This window comes from Myotis yumanensis, unplaced genomic scaffold (genome assembly GCF_028538775.1).
Source record: "Myotis yumanensis isolate MYYU_CA2020_CCGP unplaced genomic scaffold, mMyoYum1.0.hap1 SCAF_5, whole genome shotgun sequence".
Lineage (NCBI taxonomy): Eukaryota > Metazoa > Chordata > Mammalia > Chiroptera > Vespertilionidae > Myotis > Myotis yumanensis.
The window spans coordinates 81,408,528-81,431,942 of record NW_027223756.1 but is presented as its reverse complement, the minus strand read 5'-3'; the positions used below and the strand labels follow the sequence as shown (position 1 = coordinate 81,431,942).

The window sequence follows — 23,415 nt, the reverse complement described above, 5'->3', positions numbered from 1 at the left end:
GGTAGCGCCCACCTTGGGAATCACTGACTTAAATGCTACAGATGCGTAATGAGTACTTCAAGGTTCAATGCGTGCTTTTTAGAATGCAAAGTGTTGTTCAAAGATAAGGAATCATAGCCCGGGCCGGTGGCTCGGGTGGTTGGAGTGTTGTCCTGTAACCAAAAGGTTGTGGGTCCGATTCCAGGTCAGGACATAAACCTAGGTTTGGGGTTTGATCCCCAGTCAGGGTGAGTACAGAAGGCAACTGATCAATGTTTCTCTCTGACATTGATGTTTCTCTCTCTCTCTCTCTCTCTCTCTCTCTCTCAAAATCAATAAAAACATATCCTCTGGTGAGGATTAAAAAAAGATAAGGGGCCCTGGCCAATGTTGCTTGCTGGTTCGAGCATTGACCTGTACACCAAATCGATGCTATGGATTCTACCATGTGAGATGGTTTTGGTAACCAAGTGTGTGTTGGGACCCTTCATTTACAGCTCAGATAGACATATCCTTTGACCATTGGTGATTTCGGACAAAAGGAAACCAGCGGAATATACTGTGAAAACAGGGTAATGTTAGGACACAGTCAGTAGCCACATAGCAGAACTATCCTTGACGTGAAACTGTGTGTTCTATGAACAGCTGTTCACTAAAGTTGTTCATCAGAAGTAACAACAATTCTGATAGCAACCAAGGAAAGTTGTCAACATTTGGAGGGAAACAGACCTGTGTTAGAATCCCTCTAACTGGCTGAGTAGCTTTAAGCCAGTGGTTCTCAACCTTGGCTGCACATTAGAATCACCTGGGAATCTTTTTAAAATCCTGATTTCTGGGCCTTATCCTCCGGAAATTCTGTTTCTTTGTTACTAATGTTGTGGCCTCACCCCATAACAAAGAAACAGAATTTCCGGAGGATGGGGCCCAGAAATCAGGATTTTAAAAAGATTCCCAGGTGATTCTAATGTGCAGCCAAGGTTGAGAACCACTGCTTTAAGCAAACCATTTGAGCTTTCCCTGTTTCCTTTACTCATCCTTAAACAGGCAATTTAGACACAACAAATTAAGTTGATGGGCCAGGCACTGCTCCAGGCAAAAGGAAAACTATAGTAGCCCAAACCATGAAATTTACAGAGGGTAGAGACTGACTAAAAGCAAACACTTTGATGTCTTCAAAATAAATAACATATAATGAGATACAGGTATTCAGAGATTTAAAATAGAATGCAGTGACAGAGAGTGAGACTATCATAGAGTGAGTGGTTAGGAAAACTTCTCTGAGAAGGTGACATTTCAGCTGAAGTTCGAACATTAATGGGACAACCTGGGAGGATGCATGGGAAGGGCTGGAGGAATCAGCTGGTGCAAAGGCCCAGAGGCAGGGATGAGCCTGGGAAGTTCAGGGAACTGAAAGCAGCCAACACAGGTGAATAGGGGTGTTGGGCCAATTTTAAGTGATGATGGGAGGTTCGATTTGATTCTAAATGTGATGGGAAGGCAGCGATTTAAGTAGGGGAGTAAAATAATCTGATTTATATATTTCACTGCCACTCTGGCTGCTATATAGAGAATGGGAAAGGGAATGGGGGAGGAGAGAGAGAGAGAGAGAAAGAAAGAGAGAGAGAGAGAGAGAGAAATTTTAGGGTGAACTTTTAGAGTGACATATTAAGGGTCAGATTTGACCACTTAGGTAGCCACCTCCCTGTGTGTGTGTGACATCGATAAAACATACCCCATATTTTTCCTGTACTCCACCCATAGGAATGTCATAGTAATAGTGACAACGATAGGAAATAAGTAAAGAGTGTTACAATGTTATAGCAATAGAAAATAATTAAAGAGGGTTATAGGAAATGTAGAAAAATTATTTTATGCGAAATATTTATGTGAAATATTAAAGAGCACAGGGAATGACCACTCTGGCCAAGCCCTAGCTGCACCATATAGATAAGACCATAGCCGAATGCTCCCCTTAGGAATGACGTGTGTAAACCTCATAGACACCTTCTGAGTGACACTGTAGCTGATAACCAACTTGTACTCTGATTAACACTTTTGTAATGACGTATGTTACTGATAGCCACCTGGACTGCCGTGGGTCAGAACAGGCTTAAAAACGGGTCCCCAGACATCGATCATCTTTTTGATCCATGCTTCATGCTGCCTTGCTCCAAGTCAGAGGGCAGAAGAACGGCCAAACCTCTTCCCGCTGACTCGACCCAACCAGACGGCCAGCCACCCAAAGACGGATCCGCCGCTGCCCGCAGAGGACGCTACTGTTCCCCGGGGACCCCATTAAGTCTGAGCCCACGGCACCAGGAACCTTGTGAATAATAAAGTGTGCTGTGTGATTTGCAACTGCATATTTTTGTGTGGTGTAATTCCTCCGGCAGTCTTAACTGTATTAATATAAAATCAGATAATAATGCCTACCCTTGGTCCTGCTTGCTTAGAGTAGTCTCTTTGCTAGCAACTACTTAATGTCCGAACACTTGCACAGTTAAGTTTATCTCAAGGGATGCCTTGGATAACACCCCACATAGTCTACTCGGACATTCAGCTTCATAATGCAGGAACCTAATGCAATTTCTCTTTTCTTTCAGATCAAGAAACAAGGATGTTCAGGGCAGCACGAGATGTGGGGTTCAGACAAGTGCACAGCATGGCAGAGAAGCTGGCCTTACCACTTTGGTGTGGGTAGTAGAGGCAGAGACCTCAGTGCTTTCGGTTTCAACTCCTTTCCGCACCCCACTAAGCCATTTCTTGTATTCCATTCGCACCTGTAAGTTTGAGGAATATAGAGGATTGTGTTACATCCAGAGCTTGGTTCAGAAAAAAAAAAGGACCCTAACAATAGGAGACTAAAGACTAGGCACTGCTCTCTACAGCTCTTTCATTGGTTTTCTGTATAGTCTTGACCAAACCCATATTGACTTCTTTTAAGTATATTCTTATTTATTTCAGAGAGGAAGGGAGAGGGAAAGAGAGAAACATCAATGTTGAGAGATCCCCTACTGGGGATCGAGCCTACAACCTGGGCATGTGCCCTGACTGGGAATGGAACTATGGTCTCCTGGTTCATAGGCCGACACTCAACCACTGAGTCACACCAGCTGGGCTGATTTTTAATTTAAATTTTACTCTCCTCAGTTGTAGAAAAGGTGTTTACTAAATGTCAAGCACCATAAGGACTCTATATGGTATAATAATGAAAGTGATGATGGTGATGGTGATAAACGTGATGATGATAAAAAGGGTAATGATTAAAATAATGAAGGTAGTGATGATGATGGTGACTATGATGATGGTAGTGATAATGAAAGTGAATATAATCATGTTCGTGATGGTGATGATGATGGTAATGATGATAGCAAAGATAATGATGGTGGTGGTGTGATTATGGTGTAAATGATGATGATGGTAATGAAGATTAAATGGTGGTGATGGTGATGGTGACAATAATGATGATCACTGTGCCATGATCACTTTCCCTTTGCCATGGTGACACTGCGTGGCTCAGTGGTTGAGTGTCAACCTATGAACCAGGAGGTCAAGGTTCGATTCCCAGTCAGAGCTCAATCCCTAGTGTGGGGTGTGCAGGAGGCAACTGATCAATGACTTTTCTCTTATCATTGATGTTTCTATCTCTCTCTCTGAAATCAATATATATATATATATATATATATATATATATATATATATATATATGTAAATTTTTTTTTAAAGGCACTAACAGACAAAAGAGAAATTAATGAACTGTTAAGATGTCTTTTTATCACTTGCATCTTAATTGCTGGTAGTTCCACTCACTAGCAAAGAAAGAAAAGCCAGGAAAACCATTCCCAATCTTCTATAAAGAGTAAAATTATAATAATGCCTTCTACTGAGAACTTGGTATACTCCAAGGTTGTTACTAGGAGATTGATATTGAATTATCTCATTTAATTATCAACCCTATTAGGTAGGTACTGCCACATTTTTGGATGAGAAAATCACAGCTCAGAGAGGGAAGCAGCCTGCCCAAGGTCACACAGCAACCCAAGGTCACACAGCAACCCACTCATTGGAGAAACTGGGATTAAACTAAAATCTCTCTGAGTTTACCAGTATCATAGATTTTGCCAAATATTACAGTGCTCTCCATGCAGTGCACTTCACTACAGGAGAATTATTCATCCTCTCTCTTGTGAGTTCAGGTTTGGCCATGTGACTTGCTTTGGCCAATGAAAGAGATCACTGTGCCATGATCACTTTCCCTTTGCCATGAGAACACTGATGTTCTACATAGGGGCTGACCCCTCAGCATACATTCTCAAATGAAGATAATGTAGTTCATGGAGCTATGTAGCATAAGCAAGAAATAAATCTTATTGTGAATGAGGGGAGGGAGGCTATTTGTTACTGTAGCATAATCTACCTTATCCTGACGGATAACATGTTCTGCTATGAACTGGTTTGTGTCCTTCACCCCCAAAATTCATAAGTTAGAGCTCTAGCCCAACAACGAGAGCCAGTGGCCATCATTGTCTTGGTAGGTGACCACTGATGGTTATTTGGAGATGTGGCCTTTATGGAAGTAATTAAGGCTAAATCAGGTCATAAGGGTAGAGCCCTGATCCAATAGAGTTAGTGTCCTTATAAAAAGAAGCATGAAAGCTCTCTCACAATCTCTCACCCATTGAGGACACAGCAAGCAGGTGGCCACTTGCAAGCCAACTAGGAGGCTCTCACCAGAACCTGACATTAGTTGCACCTTACCTCAGAATTCCAGCCTCCAGAATTCTGAGGAGATAAATTTCTGTTGTCTAAGCCACACGGCCTCTGTTTTTTATTCCAGATGAATTTTTGGAGAGTTCGTTCTAGATCTTTGAAGAAGGCCATTGGTATTTTAATGGGAAGTGCGTTGAATTTATAGATTGCTTTGGGTAGTATGGACATTTTAATGATGTTGATTCTACCAATCCAAGAACATGGTATGTTCTTCCATCTGTTTATGTCTTCCTCTATCTCTTTTTTCAACGTCCTGTAGTTTTCTGAGTAGAGGTCTTTAACCTCTTTAGTTAAGTTTATTCCTAGGTATCTTAATTTTTTTGGTGCGATGGTAAATGGGATTGTTTTTCTAATCTCTCTTTCTGAAAGTTCACTATTGGTGTATAGAAATGCCTCAGATTTCTTGGGGTTAATTTTGTATCCTGCTACATTGCCAAATTCATGTATTAAGTCTAGTAGCTTTTGGATGGAGTCTCTTGGGTTTTGTATGTATAATATCATGTCATCTGCAAATAAGGACAGTTTTACTTCCTCTTTTCCAATTTGGATGCCTTTTATTTCTTCTTCTTGCCTAATTGCAATGGCTAATACTTCCAGTACTATGTTGAACAGGAGTGGTGAGAGTGGGCATCCCTGTCTTGTTCCTGTTCTTAGGGGAAATGGTGTTAGTTTTTGACCATTGAGTATGATGTTGGCTATGGGCCTGTCATATATGGCTTTTATTATGTTGAGGTATGATCCTTCTATTCCCACCTTTCTGAGAGTTTTTACAAAAATGGGTGTTGGATTTTGTCGAATGCTTTTTCTGCATCAATTGATATGACCATGTGGTTTTTTTCTTTCAATTTGTTTATGTGATATATCACATTTATTGATTTACGGATGTTGTACCATCCTTGCATCTCTGGGTTAAATCCTACTTGGTCATGGTGTATGATCCTTCTGATGTACTGCTGGATCCGATTTGCTAAGATTTTGTTGAGGATTTTGGCATCTATGTTCATGAGGGATATTGGCCTGTAATTCTCTTTCATTGTGATGTCTTTACCTGGTTTTGGTATTAGGGTGATGCTGGCTTCATAGAATGAGCTTGGAAGTGTTCCTTCCTCTTGAATTTTTTGTAGTAGTCTGAGGAGGGTAGGTTTTAGTTCTTCCTTGAATGTTTGGTAGAACTCCCCTGTGAAACGGCCTCTGTTTTTTATGGCTGCCTGAGGAGATGACTGCATGTTCTTAAGAGGTATGCTCAAATGATCAATGTTAAGAGGCTAAATGAAACCCAGAGCACATGGCAAACCCAAGCAGCACCTAAACCTTCTTCCCAGAATCAAGGCAACCCCAAAATATAAAAGGTCAGAAGAGGACAAGAAATGAACAGCCGTTTAATAAAACTCGGAGACAAAGTAATTAACTTTACCTGGCGATTAAGGAGACAGTGTACCACAAAAAGCAAAACTCCCTGCAGGACATTGATGATGGTGAACATGTAGGCAATGACTAATCCGATTGTCTTCCCAAATTCATCAACCATAAAAAAACCAAGGCCCCAAGAACAGCCCAGGGTAAACAGTTGAGCAATGGCTTTAAATGTCATGACTCTGAAAAGGAAAAAGAGTAATAATTACTACCATTTATCAGGGACGCACTGCTTGTTGGGCACTGTACTCAGTGCCTTGGGTGCATCACCTTCTTTAAACTTCATAACAACCTCGGGTGGCTAAGCAGCTTTCACAAAGGCCCGTAGCTTAAGGATGAGGCAGAACCCATGTTTTCAATTATTGCCTCTGAGAATAACACTTTCTCCCACTCTTGGAAATGATTTCCCTGCTAATTCTCTTACCTGGACCTATTGGAAGACTTGTGGAAAGCGCATTCTAGAAATTTCTATTCCAAAAAGTGGATGATGAAGATATCACGACTTTAGAACATAACACGGTGTTGGATTTCTTCAAACAAAAATTGTGTCTAGAATGAGTTGTTGATGGCCATGGGCTAGGCAAGCTGGTGTGTGTATGTGTGTGTGTGTGTGTGTGTGTGTGTGTGTGTGTGTAGAGATATGGAGAAACACCAAGAAGGGCTGACATTCCAGCCCTCCAGGATCAAAGAAACTGAAGCTGAGGTGTTAGGTTAATTTCATACGTACATGAGATCGAAGGCAGGATCTGAAGTTGGACAGAAATTCCTTTAAGTTTTGTCCACATGACTCACCCATGCAAGGTTTGTACCCGCTCTTGGGTATGCTGAGCAGTTTGTTCCTCTTATCAATGGGGATATTAGTAGTGCCCACCACAGAGGTTGGTGTCATGAGCATTCAATGAACTAATCTTGGTAAATGCCCAACACCTACCAGGTTCCTAGTTAATATTAGCTGTTGTCATCAGTATTTTTAATAATTTAGGTTAGCACCAATGAGACTTGAGTTTTTACAACCAAGGAGAATGGAATCCAAAAGTGGTTGAACTTTCAGGGTGAAAAAGATAATGTTGCGCTGAAACCGGTTTGGCTCAGTGGATAGAGCGTCGGCCTGCGGACTGAAAGGTCCCAGGTTCGATTCCGGTCAAGGGCATGTACCTGGGTTGTGGGCACAGCCCCAGTAGGAGATGTGCAGGAGGCAGCTGATCGATGTTTCTCTCTCATCGATGTTTCTAACTCTCTATCTCTCTCCTTTCCTCTCTGTAAAAAAATCAATAAAATATATTTAAAAAAAGATAATGTTGATAGTCTTGGCATTAATTTTATATGAAGAGTGAGCTACACAAATGAGGCACCCAATGAATATTTACTGAATAAAGAGATGAGGGAGTACATGAAATCACCTGAAAATTATAGTTTTTACTTCTTCTATAAGTTGTCCCTTACGTATTCTTTATCTAGTGCCAGGAAATGTTACATCACATTTTTTTATAGGTTTTTCTCTCCCAGGCAGAATTGTCCTGTAGGAAAATCTGGAAAACAGTGATTCTGATAACTTCTTACCTGGTGTCCTGAATGGTGGAAACTTCTTTATTGAGGGAGGAAAGTTTGCTTCTCAAAATCCACAGAATTTGGAAGTAGAACACCAAGTTTATCTGTGGAAGCAACATGGGAATTTTACTTGAAATTTCCTTTTGAGGCCATGTCATGCAACCCAACTTGAGATGAACCTAAGACTCTTTTCCCAAAAGATACAGGCTTCATAAGGGTGGTGTGGACACATGCTCTGGTGTAAACAGCACACAGCATAGAGCCTGTAGCACTTGGTGCTTGGTCACAGTGACTATATAATTTATCATTCAAACCAGGACACTTAGAAAGTGAAAAAGTGCTATTAATATCTATACCAGGATAATGGATGTAAATGAAAGTTCCTAACCACCAGAAAAACATGCTACTCTAGGCAGAGTAGACATTTGCTAAATATTTGTTGAGTAAACAAATGTAGAATTTTTAAAAGAATGCCTGGTAGAGGGTTATATTATATTAAAGCAACCAGTGAGCGAGGCAGAAGCCAGGGAAAGACACAGACAGTATTTCCAGTAAGAGAGGGTTGATCAATTAGGTTATATTTCCTTATCTTTATCTCATTTCCCCTTTAACAAATAACAAACACTCTCTATGCTTGGCCAACCCGGGGCAGACACACCAATATATAACCATCAGTGGTCACCTACCAAGACAATGATGGCCACTGGCCCTATGAAGCTCCAGATGAACCCTTTATCAATCTTGAGCCAGCAGCTGTTGAGAGAAAGATAAGGATTCCCCTCTTATTTCTCAGAAAAGAAAGTATTTAATTCAGGCTCCTCTCACAAGATCTGAGCAGTGCCAGAAGCTGTTTAGTTCAGACCTGGATTTTAGATGGAATCGGATTCGAGTCTCCATCTGATACAGGCTATATGTTCTGAGTCTCAGTTTTCCCAGGTGTAAAGTGGTGCTAACAGAAGTATTTTAAAAATTTAAATGATTACTGTGACTATCTACAAAGCCTTGAAGTCAGGTTGGGTCAGTTTTGTGACTTTATTCTTCTCCTTCAACATTGTCTTAACTATTCCAGGCCTCACTACATAAATATTAGGACTAGTTTGTCAAACGTCCAAAAAATAAAATGCATTGTGAACCTATAGATCACGTTGGAAAGAACTAACTTCGTCTTGACAGTATGCAGTCTTACCACCCATGAATATGGACTCTCTCTCCATTTATTTGAGCCTTCTCTGATTTCTTTAATCGTTTTCCTCATATAGATCTTGTAGGAAAGATGAAATGAGGTCACGTGTACACAGTTTTTGGATACAGTTCCTGGCAGAGTTAAGGCTCAGTAAAGGTAGGTATCCTAATAACAGTGAGTACTATAATAATAAGTGTTATAATAAGAAAGAGAATAAAAATAATTTTGTCATTTCAAGAGTGTTATACAATGAGAATCATATGGAATGTAACCTTTGGTAGTGGTTACACCTCTATATAAAATTGTACAGAACTAAACACACAAAGGAGTACAAGTAAAACTTGAGAAGTATGAATATGATCCATGGATTGCTTCAGTGTCAGTGTTCTGGGTGCGACCAGGAAGCTTTTGGAGGTGTGCATATGCTTGTTACCTTGATTGTGGTGATGGTGTCACAGTGTATGCATGTGTCCAAACTCACAAACATGTATTCATTAAACATGTATAATTTTCTGTATATCAATTACATCTCAATAAAATTGTAAAACAGGAATAAAAATAATAATGTAAATGTAGTTATTAAAACTACCATAAGCCCTGACTGGTTCGGTTCAGTGGATAGAGCATTAGCCTGTGGACTGAAGGGTCCCAGGTTCGATTCCGGTCAAGGGCATGTACCTTGGTTGCGGGCACATCCCCAGTAGGGAATGTGCAGGAGGCAGCTGAATCGATGTTTCTCTCTCTCTCATCGATGTTTCTAACTCTCTAACCTTCTCCCTTTCTCTCTGTAAAAAAAGTCAATAAAATATATATTTTTTTAAAAAAACTACCATAAGACTCTGTATGCTGTCATGGCTTATGTTAGCAATGGTAGTATAACTTATTCTGAAAGGGAACCTGGCAGTACAAAACTGGCAAAGATATCAAGCAATCGCCAACACTCATTGGTCAGAAAAGCTCCCACCCTTAGTTCTGTTCCAAGGGTTGCAAAACTATGACCCATGGGCCAAATTCAGTCTACCCCTTGTTTTTATAAATAAAGTTTTATTCAAGCGCAGCCATACCCAGTCATTTACATATTGTCTACGACTTGGCTGCTTTCATACTACAAGGGCAATGCTGAGTCATTGCTACAGAGACCACATGGCCTGCAAAGATAAAAAAGTTACCATCTGGCCCTTTATAGAAAATTTGCCAACTCCCATCTACCCTACCATCTCCAGAACCATTCTGGCAGGACATCGGGATCAAGCTGGAGATGAGGTATTCTCTGACTTCAAGATGGACAGCTTCCTACATGTTTTTTGTTTGTTTGTTTGTTTGTTTTAGCACATGCATACCTACTTCCTACCCTAAGCCCCATTGCCAAAATACTAACTTCTTCAACAAACTTTGCAAGGCTTTACAAACTTCTTCAGTGAGGCAGCAAAACATGGCTGTTAAAAATACTGCTTTGGGAATTCTGACTTACTTGCTTTCAGATATGACCTTGAGAACGTTTATTAGATGCACTAAGGCCCTGCTGTCCTGTGCATAACATGACAAACAATGCCAGCCCCACGGGAAGAGTAGATGAGAGTCTGCAGATAGAAAGCACTATCGCTGACATAGCACAGGACTTTGAGATTTGTTGTTATTGTTATTCTTTACATTCTATTCTTTCAGAATCCTACAGATCATAAAACCCACAGATTTTTAATGTGGGGTCATCGGTTTGCTCTCTTGCCCCTGAATTTCATGAAGTTGTATTATGGCTACCACTTCCGCCATAAACGCTATCATCATGCTTACTGAGTGTATGTTCCATAATTTTTGTGTCCTGCTATTGCAGACACAGCCACAATCAGAGCTGGAATCCCATAGCCTGCAGGGTACATGAATCTCTTCTTGAATCTGCCCGCGCTGGTGTAGTTGGCCACCTTGAGGTTCCTGACAGTGAGGAAGAGATGCAGTCCTTCCAGGAGCATCCAGGTAAAGGAGGCTAAGTAGAGGTAATGCAATGCCCCTGCAATGATGGAACACAGCACCTGGAAGGAGGAGAAGAGTTAGGAATGTGGTGCCGATGTTGTCTGTACCTGATTATATCCTCAGCACTTATCGTTTCCTGGATGCTGACTGAAATTTTAATTTCAGCACCTATGACACTTTGCCTGGGGCAACACATTTTCTGGAGGCTTTCGCTGGCCATTGAAGTCTGCTTGTCCCATGCATGGGGCAGACCAGAAACACCAAGGGATGAATGCCATTAGAGCAGCCCTCAAATCCATGACATATGAGTATTGGTATAGAAATGCTCCATTGCTCTTGCCTTGTGGGAGGCTGTGATGGTTAATTTTATCCATCATTTTTGGGTGTGTTTGTGAGGGTGTTTCTGGAAGAGATTAGCATTTGAATCAGTAGCTAAGTAATAAAGATTGCCCTCACCAAGAAGGCATCATCCAATCCATGAAGAGCCTGAACAGAACAAAAAGGAACAGGAAAAGAGAATCCACTCTCTCTTCTTGAGCTGAGATGTCCATCTTCTTTACCCCTTGGACATCGGCAGTCATGGTTCCAATGAAATGTTATTTACAAAAACAGATGGTGGGCCAGAATTAGCCTGTGCACCGTAGTTGGCCAACTTCTGCCCGTTTTGAACTAAGAAAACTGAGGCCCAGGAAGTTAAAATTTCTCCCAAGATCACAAAGCTAATAAAAAACAAAAATGTATTTGAAACTCAAACTGTCTACAGAGATCATGCTTACTGTTAACCATAGCACTTTACTGCCTTTTGTGAGGATGTGGGGGGTGGGGAATAGTGCTTTCATAACTTTCTGATAGTGCGATCATAGTCTTTAGGGTTGAAAGGAGCCTTGGAGAACATCTGCTACTAATTCTTCCTGGATGTGATGATATGATCATGATCATGACAAAAATAAAAGCTAGCATTGTTCTCTGGTTGATTAATCCAGACTCTACGTTCTATCTTGCTAGAGCCCTATGCTGATGCCCTTGTTTTAAAGAGGAAGATTAAAAAAGGGAAGTCACTTCAACAAGATCGTATAGTGAGCAGGATGAAGAGTTGAGATACAACTGCTGGTTGTGTGGTAAAGACACTGTCCACCAAAAATGCAAGCCTCCTTCCACCCCTCAATTCTAGAATATAGATTTGTCTCTAGGAAATTACTCCCCAGCCAGAGACTATATTTCCCAGCATGCCTTGCAGTTAGGTGTGACCATGGAATGTGAGAGGAAGTGATATGTACCACTTCCTGAGGTGGCCCATATAAACCTCCCTCGTGGGACTCCTCCATGCTCTTTTCTCTTTTCAGTTGGCTAAAATGAATGATCTTGAAACCACGTATGAGCCAGAAGGGCCTCCTTCAGCCTGAAGTTAGAGGATAGACACCCTTCAAACATGTTCACTCACCCTCTACAGATACATACAGGTAAAGTAAATTACTCTTGTGATAAGCCACCGATTTTTGGAGTTAATTTGTTACAGCAGCTATTATAAACCAGTCTAATACCATCAGTCTGACTCTCAATCACTTTGCTCAATGCCCATCAGAAAGTATGGGTCTTATCAAAATTATACAGGAGGAGAACTGAAATTGGGACTCTTGCAGTTTCCCCCAGGTGGTTATTGCCTCTCTTCCAGTCTTTCCTCAAGACAAGATGATAGATTGATTATTACAAGGATATTTGATTAAATTACCTACCTCAGGCTCAGTTTGATCAATCCCAGTGAGGAAGAGGAGGTGGGCCAGGAAGAGGCAGATGCAGAGCTGCAGGTGAAGGGTGGTGCTGAGGTTCTGGATGGGTCGGCACAAAAGGAAAGTGAGGGCTGCCAGGAGGAGACACAGCAGAGACAGGCTCAGTCCCACGTAGGTGATCACAGTCAGAATGGGATCCGCCTAGGAGCCACCAAAGGAGGGACCTGTTATAGTTTCCAACTCTGTAGTTATGTTCCTGATGGAGAGTCAGGTGGGCTTCCTAGCTCAGGCCCTCAGGTGAATGAGTGAACCTCTTTGAGACTTGCTGTTCTCATCTTCAAAATAGGGGCATATATAAGAACAGAGAGGCATTGATGTGAGAGAGACACATCAATTAATTACCTCCTGCACATACCCGCACTGGGGCCAGGACCAGGGATTGAACCTGTAACCCAGGTAAATGCCCTTGACCGGGAATCAAACCCATGAACATTTGGTGTGGAAGTTGATGCTATAACCACTGAGCACACCAGCCAGGGCTAGTGAGATTTTTTTTTTTTTTAACTTAAAAGTGATCCCCCCAATGATTCTAGTATCCACCTGGAACCATACATAGTTATTACAATATTACTGACTATATTCCCTATGTTATACTTTATATACCTCTTAACTATTTTGTAACTGCCAATTTATAGTAATCCCTTCACCCAACCCTCAATCCCTCTTCCATCTGGCATCTCTCAGTTTGTTCACTGTATCTATGAATCTGTTTCTGTTTTGTTTGGTCATTAATTTTGTTCTTTAGATTTTACATATAAATGAAATCATACGGTATTTGTCTTTCTCTATCTAACTTATTTCACTTAACATAATAGCCTCTAGGTCCATCCTTGTCACAAATTGTAAAATTTCATTCTATTTTATGGCCAAGTAATATTCCATTGTATATATGTACCACATCTTCTTTATATAGTTATCTATTGATGAGCTCTTAGGTTGCATCCATATCTTGGCTATTGTAAATAATGTTGTAATGAATATAAGGATGCATATGTCTCTTTCAAGTAGTGTTTTGGGTATATTTTGAAATATACCCAGAGGTGCCTAACGGGTTTGGCTCAGTGGATAGAGCGTCGGTCTGTGGACTGAAAGGTCCCAGGTTCGATTCCGGTCAAGGGCATGTACATTGGTTGCGGGCACATCCCCAGTAGGAGGTGTGCAGGAGGCAGCTGATCGATGTTTCTCTCTCATCGATGTTTCTAACTCTCTATCCCTCTCCCTTCCTCTCTGTGAAAAATCAATAAAATATATTTTAAAAAAAGAAAAAAAGAAATATACCCAGAGGTGGAATTGCTGAATTATAAAGTAGTTCTATTTTTAATTTTTTGAGGAACCTCCATACTATTTTCCTAATGGCTGCACCAATTTGCATTCCCGCCAATAGTGCAGAAGGGTTCCCTTTTTTCCATATCCTTACCAATGCTTATTATTTGTTCATTTATTGATGATGGCCATTCTCACAGGCATGAGGTGATATCTCATTGTGATTTTTAATTTGCAATTCTCTGATGATTAGTGATGTTGAGCATCTTTTCATATGTCTATTGGCTGTCTGTATGACTTCTGTGGAGAATTATCTATTGAATATTTCACACCAATCCCATCTGACTGAAAATTTTCTGTTGAGAAATCAGCTGACATTCTTATGGGAGCTTCCTTGTAGGTGAGTAACTACTTTTCTCTTGCTTCTTTTAAGATTCTCTTTGGCCCTAACTGGTTTGGCTCAGTGGAGAGAGCATCGGCCTGTGGACTGAATGGTCCCAGGTTCGATTCTGGTCAAGGGCATGTACCTTGGTTGCGGACACATCCCCAGTGGGGGGTGTGCAGGAGGCAGCTGATCAATGTGTCTCTCTCATCGATGTTTCTGACTCTCTATCCCTCTCCCTTCCTCTCTGTAAAAAATCAATAAAATATATTTTTTAAAAAAGGTTCTCTTTGTCTTTAACCTTTGCCATTTTAATTTTGACATGTCTTGATGTGGACTGCTTTGACTTCATTTTGTTTAGAACTCTCTGCACATCCTGGACTTGTAGGTCTTCAAACAAACCCTCAATCCCTTGCGCTATTTATTCTCCTTCTGGTACCCCTATGATGCAAATCTTGCTAAACTGAAATCATCCCAGTATAGTCCCTTAAACTATACTCATATTTTTAATTTTTTTTTTCTTTTTGCTGCTCCAATTGGGTGTTTTCTACTACCTACCTTGTCTTCCAAATTGCTGATTCAACCCTATGCTTTATCTAATATGTTGTTGATTCCTTCTCGTCTATTTTTTTATTTCAGTTATTATAGTCTTTATTTTTGACTGGTTCTTTTTTATAGTTTCTATTTCTGTCTTTATGCTTACTAACTCTTTGTGGAAGTTCTCACTAAGTTCTTTGACCATCTTTATAACCAATGTTTTGAACTCTCTGTTTGATAGATTGCTTGCCTCAATCTTATTTAATTCTTTTTCTGGAAATTTCTCTTGTTCTTTCATGGGTTTTTTTGTCTTCTCCCTTTGACTGTCTGAGTCTGTTTCTATGTATTAGGTAGATCTGCTACATGTCCAAGTCTTGGCAAAATGGTCTTATGTAGTAGGTGTCCTGTGGGGCCCAGTGATGCAGTCTCTCTGTTCACCTGAGCCAGGTGCTCCAGGAGTGTCCCTTATGTGGATTGTGTGTGCTTCCTATTGAAGTTGAGCCTTGATTGTTGTTGAAATGTCAGTGGATGAATTGACTTTAAGGCTCACTGGCTGTGAGGATTGGCCACATCCACAGCACATGAGCTGCTCTCCACTGGCTGACCCCATGGAGTAGGGTTTGGCCCAGCAGATCCTGGTGCCTGCAAAGACCAACTTTGGGTGTGCCACTTGTGGAGCTAATTGGGTGCTACTCTAATGTGGTCTGAGCTCTCCACTAGGTGTGTTGGTTCTGGGGCCCGTTGGGAGGGGCTCTGGTGCAGGCCAATGTTAGATGCTGCCTATGATTGGCCTAATAGGCTTCCTATTAGGAGCTACAAAGTGATTGTGGTTGGTAGCTGCCTGTGTTAAGCCTGGATGTGCATGAAAAAGATCACAATGAGAACCGAGGCCAGCTTTCATCAGTACCAGACCTGGGGCAAGTCATCAAAAGTCACAAAGACCTGCCACCACCTGCTGGCTGCCCATAAGGCTCAGCCACTGAAAGGGCCTCAGGTCGTACTTGAGTTGGGTAAGGTAGGGTCTCAGGGAGTCCCCAGGTTGGGGCGAGTGGGGTTCACCAGACAAATGCAGGTTCAAGTTTAGATATGTTGGAGTGAGCTCAACACAGAGACAATGGCGTCATCCCTCCAGCCCTGACCCTGAAGCCACATAACTCAGTTTCTCCCTGTATGTATCTGGTGGCCCCCAAGCCACTGTCCCTCTGCCAGAGGTCAAGATGAGTGCCCACAAGTGAGATTTTGTGGGTCCTTTAAGAGGACACCTAGGTTTTAAGCAGCATCCTGTCTGACCTGGACGGACAGAATCCTGCTGACTTTCACAGCCTGATGTTTCATGGGCTTATCTTCCCAGCACTGGTGCTCTGGGCTGGGAAGCCCGACTTTGGGTTGAGACCCCTCACTCCTCAGTGAGGACATCTGCAGCTGAGAAATCCTATGGATTCTCACCACCACACATGGGTTTGGGGCCAGCCCACTTTATGTCTTTGTCCCTCCTACCTGTCTCAATGTGGCTCCTTTATATCTTTAATTATAGGACTTCTGTTTAGCTAGTCTTCAGATGGTTCTCCAGATTGATTGTTCTATAATTTAGTTGTAATTTTGATATACTTACAGAAGGTGGTGAGCACAGCCTCCATCTACTCCACCGTCTTAAATGGAACTCTACACTGTTTCTTAATTTAAATAAATTAAAATGAAGTAAAATTTAAAATTTGGTTCTTCGGTCACACTAGCCACATTTCACATACTCAATAGCAACATGTGGCTGGTGATCCATTGGAAAACACAGCACTCAGAAGTAGTTTCCATAAATGTTAGTATTTCTTTGTCTGTCTTGTTCCAGTGCCTATAACAGCATCTGATGCATAGCAGGCACTCATATATGAATGGCTATGCATCAGTTAGAATGAACTACACTGACCTCCAGAGTCCTCCAGAGGGACATAAACTCCAATTATCCACAGTGGCTTGATAATGCTCTCTGCGTGGCTTCTGTCCTTTTTCCCATTTCACTCCCTCAGTCCCCTGCTGGTACTTCCTGGAACTACCTCTCAAGTAAGTTACTTCTGCTTGACCCCACATCTTAAGAGTCTTTATAAGACATGGAGCAGATGACTTCCCAGCTTCCTGAACACACTCAGATTCACAGGAAGGGACCATGAATCTTGGTACCTTAGGAACAAGAGCCATGAGGACAGCAAAGCTGGAAAGGTGGAAGCACTTGCATTTGGTGTAAGAATCATTGCTGCTCACATGAGTGCAGCCCTCCGTCGACCAGCTGCCTCCCTCCTCTGATCCTTCCCAGTACACACACAAATATTTTGTTCTCGCACCACCAGGCTGGAAAGAGAATAGCATAAAAGTGGCTCTTTTTCTGGTTTTACTATTTTAATTTCATAGGTTGGTCAAGGATTCACTGGGTTGGAAACTGGCTGGGAAAGCCCCATCATCTGGAACCTGTGTGGTGAAGAGTTTTATACTACACGTGTGTGGACTTTATTCTCATTGATTCTGCCCTGCTCTGGTCATCTCAGAGCCCTGGAAATTGACCCTAATGAACTGCTTTACCCAGGTTGCCTGTCATTGGTAGGACCAATGAGAGGAACTAGTGAGAGATCATTGGATGAGAGCTAAAGAAGCCTAGGTATTTCTTCCATGCTTCTTTCTCCAGCAGGGCAATCCCTCCTCCATGCCTCCAGCCTTCACTGGGTTCAATAATACTCATCCCCCCATTGCCTTTTTAGGCATAATCCTTCCTATATAATAAAAGGCTAATATGCAAATCAACAGAATGGCAGAATGATGGGTCACTATGACATGCACTGACCACCAGAAGACAAACGCTCAACTCAGGAAGTGCCCTGTGGTGGTCAGTGTGTTCCCACAGGGGGAGCGCCCCTCAGGCAGAAGCCCTGAGCCGGGCTCAGGGCTGGCAAACACAGTGGTGGTGGTGGGAGCCTCTCCTGCCACCGCAGCAGTGCTAAGAATGTCTGACTAACAACCCCTGAGGGCTTCTGGACTTCAAGAGGGCACAGGCCAGGCTAAGGGACCCTCCCCGCATGCACGAATTTTGTGCACTGAGCCTCTAGTGTAATAATAAAAGCTTCTCTGGAGGTCTCAATATTTATTGTCTGTTCTCTGAACCCTGGATGATCAGAGTTGGATTAGGTTAGCTGCCAGGATCCTGATAACACACCCATTTAAGGTAACACATAGAGAGCCAGCTCTGGGTTTTGCTCACCTGAGTATGTTTGAAGGTCAGGAATACAGGTTTAGACATATAAACTTTTTCCTTTACACCAATGGTGCCACTCACAACACGAGAGTTCAGTTTTATGTCCAGTGTTCCTATTCTATCACTGAAAAAGGATCCATTCAGAATATCCCCAAGAGACCGGTGAGTGATAAGCCCAACTTTACTCTCTGAGAAAACAGAAGAGAAATCACTTTAGAGGGGGCTTATAGTCTGGTGAATTGGAATAAAAAACTTCGTAAGTCCCCACATCTTGGCCCAGTCACCTAGAAATGAGACAACAGACCTAGAATCTGAAGGTCAAGGGAATCCATCTTAGACACAGTACCTCTTGTGGTTCCTTTGAAAGCATCATTGCAGTCAATATCCATTGTGTTATTTCCAGCTTCCAGAACAGTCCTCTCATTTGTCTCATTGCACCTCTTGGTTTCATAGACTGGAAACATTAAGAAAGTGAGTTTTGCTTGACTCATTTCTCATGCCTAAGGAACTGAAAAACTCCCTTCTGTGAAAGACCCCTTACTGGTGATTTCATTTTCTGCATACAAGGTAGACCAGGTGGTACTCCCTTCCACTTCTCTGGCTGTTGGGAATTAAACGGTCAAAATTGCCTGAGAAACACACACTGACCACCCAACTCTGAGCTGGAACTAGGGCAGGCAAGCTCAACCTCTATGGTAGAATATTTAAAGGCAAAAACAATTTTAAAATGTGTGCTAAAGTACTTAGTGAGGGGGGAAACTTAGTTTTTTTAGCAAAAGAAGCTTAGCATCTAAAAGATTTCCAAGGAAATAGTCCTTGGAGCAGAGCTTCTGCATTTAGGAAGAATTCCTTGAGTGAACTTTCTCCATGACATATAAATGCAGTCTGACAAAATATCCCTCCCCTGCCCCCATAAGAAAAATGCTCTGTGTTTCTTACCTATATCAAGCACAGAATTTTCATGCTTTCCTGGAGAAGTCAAACTCTCATTCCATATGGTCAATTCCATGCGTTGAAGTAATTGGGTAGCCTCTTTTGCAATGTACTGTTTGCTTTCATTTTTCTTTAGAATTGCCTTTCAAAGAAATAAAGCTAGTTAGGTAGACTCTTACATAAACTTAAAAAATCAGGAATGCATATGAGTGTGGTTGGTTGAACCCAGAAGGCAATAACATTTATTAAGGTGAGCGAGGTTCTGTGCTGGCAACCTGATATGACTTTTCTCATTTATCACTGGCAGCCCTGTGAAGAGTGTATCCTGAGCTTCATTGTATTTTTGAGAACATGAAGGCTTAAAAAAAAAAAATGAGGTATCTGGAACCTACAAAGAGTTTCTTATAGAGGAAGATTGGGAATGAGAGGTGATGAAGGGATGAAATGAGGCTCTACTCTAGATGGTTGATGCAGATCTTTGAAGGACACCTTTGCCAGGGTTTCTCAATCTTCTCAATTGACATTTGAGACCAGATAATAGTTGTGGGAGGCTATCCTGGGCATTATTAGATGTTTAGCAACATCCCTGGTCTCCACTCACTAAACGCCAGTAACACCATAAATGTCCCCAGATGTTGACCCCCTGGGACAAAGGACAAAATCACTCCTATGCTGTATCCTAAAAGTCACAGGGTAGCATTTCAGCAGAAGAATGACGTGGAAGACTAATTAGCTGTTTCCCAAACCTAGCTTCACCTTACTCACCCAAATGGTCTCTGTTGGCTGTATCTTCTCAGCAGTGCCCTCTGGGAAAGAAAAGTAGCCAGTGAATCAAATATGGGAGATAACACACCCTGGCTCACATCCCTTCTTCCAAGCACCCTCAAGTTGGATCCTTCCCTGCTGCTTCCACATCCTATCCTACTTTCCCTCTAAGAAGTCCCAAATGCCTTCTACAGTAAAATAAAAAGAGAATTAGGATGAGGCTTCCAGTTTAATCATTCAGTCCATAGTATTTATTGGGAAATTACTAAAAGCCAGGTACAGTGCTAAACCTAATGAATAGAGGTCGACATAGTGACAAAGGGAATTCCCTTCTAGAGTTTGCAGGCTGTCGATAATGGCAAACAATTAATTGATTACAAGGGTCCAAGATGTTAACAAATAGAACAAGATGACTTGGGAGTATACAGAAGAGGCCCCAGAATATCAAGGGTGCAGAGAAAACTTCCCGAAGGGATGGATGATAATTGAATGAATAATGTAGAAACAGTAATAATACTTGCCCTTGTCTACACAGCATGGTATATAAAGTGCCATCATACACATTAGCTCATTGAAAGGAACTCAAAAGGTTCTAGAACAGAGTTATGTAGCATAACAGCTAATATTAATTGAGCCTTCCCAGGTGCAAGAAATATTTTACACGCCTTAATAATGATAGGTAGAGTGTATTCATTTCCTAGGGCTGCTGTAACAAAGCACTACAACTGGGTGGCTTAACACATGGAAATTTATTATCTCATGGTTCTGGAAGATACAAGTCCAAATCAAGGTGTCAGCAGGGCTGTGGTCCCTCTGAAGGTTTTAAGATATATTCTTCTTTGCTGTTTCTAGCTTCCGATGGTTGCCCCTTGCTGTCCCTTGGTCTATGGCAGCCTAACTCCAATCTATGCTTCTATCATTACATGATCTTCTGTGTGTGTGTCCCTATGTCCAAATTCCCTCTTCTTATAATGACACCAGTCATACTGGTTTTAGGGCCCACCCTAATCTGGAATGATCTCATCCTGATTTGATTATATCTGCAAAGACCCTATTCCCAAATAAGATTACATTCATAGTTTCCGTGAGTGGACACGAATTTGGAGGAAGGTATTTCACCCAGTATGTGGGGTAAGAAGTCTCTGAAATAATCTCTGCTTCACATTCCTTTATCCACATTCTGCTGTGTGATTTCACCCCCACCCCCACCTAATCACCCCCCCCCACCCCCACCCCGCACCAACTCAACTCAGAGACTCATTTCTAATGAACAGAATACAGCAAAAGGGATAAGATGTCACTTCTGAGGTTAGGTTAATAAGGATTAAGATTTCTGTTTTGTTCACACTGTCTTCTTGGCTATTCTCATGCGCTTGTTGTAACAAAGTAAGCTAGAGAGGCCAATATAGCTAAGAACGAGGGCGACCTCTCAGCCACCACCAGAAAGAATGTGAGGCCTTCAGTCCAATCGCTTTCAAAGAACTGAATCAGCCAGCAACCGTGTGAGTGAGCTTGGAAGCAGACAAACCTTCAGATAAGACTGCATCCCTGACCAATACTTTGATTGTAATCATGAGAGACCTAGAAGCAGAGGACCAGGTAAGGCACGCTTCAATTCCTGCCCTACATAGTCCATGAGCCAATAAAGATGTGTTGTCTTAAGCCACTAACATTGGGATCATTTGTTACTCAGCAACACATAACCAGTATAGTCGAGGCTACTACTATTCTTCCCACTTACAGACGAGGCATAAAGAAGTTATTCATTCCCCAAAAGTAAGCGGTAGTGTCAGAAATCAAATCCAGTCTAACTCAAAATACGGAATTACACCAAGACTTCAAAAATAAGGCAATAGGTTGTGGATAGTGAGGGCCAGGTTTTTGTTGTTGTTGAAGAAAGAAGTTACAAAGAAGAAAAAAAGGAAAGCTAGATCAAGCCCTGGGGTTCAACTGGGATTGGAGCTATCAGCATGAACTCATGGAATTTAGTATATATACAGTTAAAATGAATGAGAGAAAGAAACAAGTAGAGAAGTCCAGTAGAAAATTAGAGGTGTCGATTTGGAAGCCCGGGAAAGAGACATAAATTTGTAAGGCAGTGATGTAGAGATGGTGATTGATATCTCGGGCTTAAACAAGATTTCCTAGGAAAAGATTACAATGATGGGTTGAAGGACAAGGGCCAGGACAGATCTCTGCTATCTTACCCTGGCCCGACATTGGTGGAACTCTCAAAGTCTTCCTCGCCCCTCCTTGTTCATGTTGGAGAGCACTGGAGGTTCTTACCATAACAATCTGCATGGTTCAATTTCAAAACACTAGCCACCCAGTTGAGAATAGGAATATTTGGGACACAGCTGCAGTAGTAACTTCCGATTTCATTTCTGCAATATGATTTCTGCTTGCACTTTGCCAGCCCGGTCTTACACTCATCAATATCTGTGAATCAAGAGAAAAATACCATTTTTCATTCTCATAAAACTATACTATTTTCCCTTGCCCATGGAATCTCTACTACCCAGTATCATTCATAAATGGACATCTATTCTCACATAAAATGGCTCCATATTATAAAGATGATAATTCTCCTTAAGTTAATTTATAAATATAATATGATCCCAATAAAAACTATCTACAAGTATTTTATGGAGTGAGATGAATTGCTACTATCCTGCAAGAATAGCCAGAAAAACTAGGAGGTGGGGATTAGCCTTCCAAGACATCAAAACATACTACAAAGTCAGGGCCCTGGCCAGTGTGCTCACTGGTTAGAGCGTTTGCCTACAGGTTCAAGTCTGATCAAGGGCACATATCTGGGTTGCAGGTTCAATCCCCAGCCCCAGCCAAGACCCATGCAGGAGGCAACCAATCAATGTCTCTCTCTCCCTTTCTCTATTTCTCTCCCTTTCCCTCCCACACTCTCTCTCTCAAAAAAAAAAAAAAATCAATGGAAAAAATATCCTCAGTAAAGATTAACACAAAACAAAATAACGATGAGATACTGGTGCATGAAGAGATAGACTAGTAGAAGAGACTAAAGGTCCAGAAATAGACCTAAATATACATGGGGCTTTAGAACCTGATCACCATTAGATGTTAAATCATTGGACAACACATTCTGCTAAGCCAATGGGAAGACAGGCGCTCTCAGGCATTGCTGGTGAGAATGCAAATTGGTACAGCCTTTCTGGAGTTAAATTTGGAATATCTAATCAAGCTACATATGGATTTACCTCTTCACTCAGCCATCTCAATCTAGGACCTTACCCTAAAGACATACTTCCACAAATATTAGAACAGCCTAAACATCAAAACAACTTAAATGCCCATGCTTAGGAGAGGGTTGAATAAACTATGGTTCATCCTAAAGCTATAAAAAAAGAAAATGGGGATGATCTCTATGAACTGATTTGGAGTAAATTCTAAGATACATTTAAGCTAAAAAAGCAAAGTGCAAAAGGGCATCTATGGTGTCCTATCAAAGTGTCATGGTCGCAGAAGACAAGGAACTCTGAAGATCTGTCACAGGTTACACAAGATTAAGGATCATGGCAATCAAAGCCAATGTGGGATTCTGAAATGGCTCCTGGAACAGAAAAAAGGCGGTGGGCGGGGGGGGGGGGGGGGGGGGGGGGGGGCATTAGGGGGAGAA

At 41.7% G+C, this 23,415-nt stretch overlaps 1 protein-coding gene across 2 annotated transcripts in view; it reads right to left on the bottom strand.

Moving 5' to 3' along the window:
• LOC139010909 (putative adhesion G protein-coupled receptor E4P) overlaps positions 1-23,415 on the bottom strand; it is a 60,984-nt gene that overhangs the window by 1,594 nt on the left and 35,975 nt on the right. For both annotated transcript variants that reach the window (XM_070415962.1, XM_070415963.1), the window contains exons 5-16: positions 22,050-22,202; positions 19,764-19,804; positions 19,005-19,140; positions 18,412-18,519; positions 18,072-18,253; positions 17,003-17,170; positions 12,595-12,789; positions 10,685-10,920; positions 8,397-8,463; positions 7,723-7,814; positions 6,164-6,344; positions 2,664-2,759 (exon numbers count right to left, since the gene is read on the bottom strand). In XM_070415962.1, the coding sequence (XP_070272063.1) occupies positions 2,664-2,759; positions 6,164-6,344; positions 7,723-7,814; positions 8,397-8,463; positions 10,685-10,920; positions 12,595-12,789; positions 17,003-17,170; positions 18,072-18,253; positions 18,412-18,519; positions 19,005-19,140; positions 19,764-19,804; positions 22,050-22,202 (1,655 nt within the window). The remainder of the gene's footprint in view (positions 1-2,663; positions 2,760-6,163; positions 6,345-7,722; positions 7,815-8,396; positions 8,464-10,684; positions 10,921-12,594; positions 12,790-17,002; positions 17,171-18,071; positions 18,254-18,411; positions 18,520-19,004; positions 19,141-19,763; positions 19,805-22,049; positions 22,203-23,415) is intronic.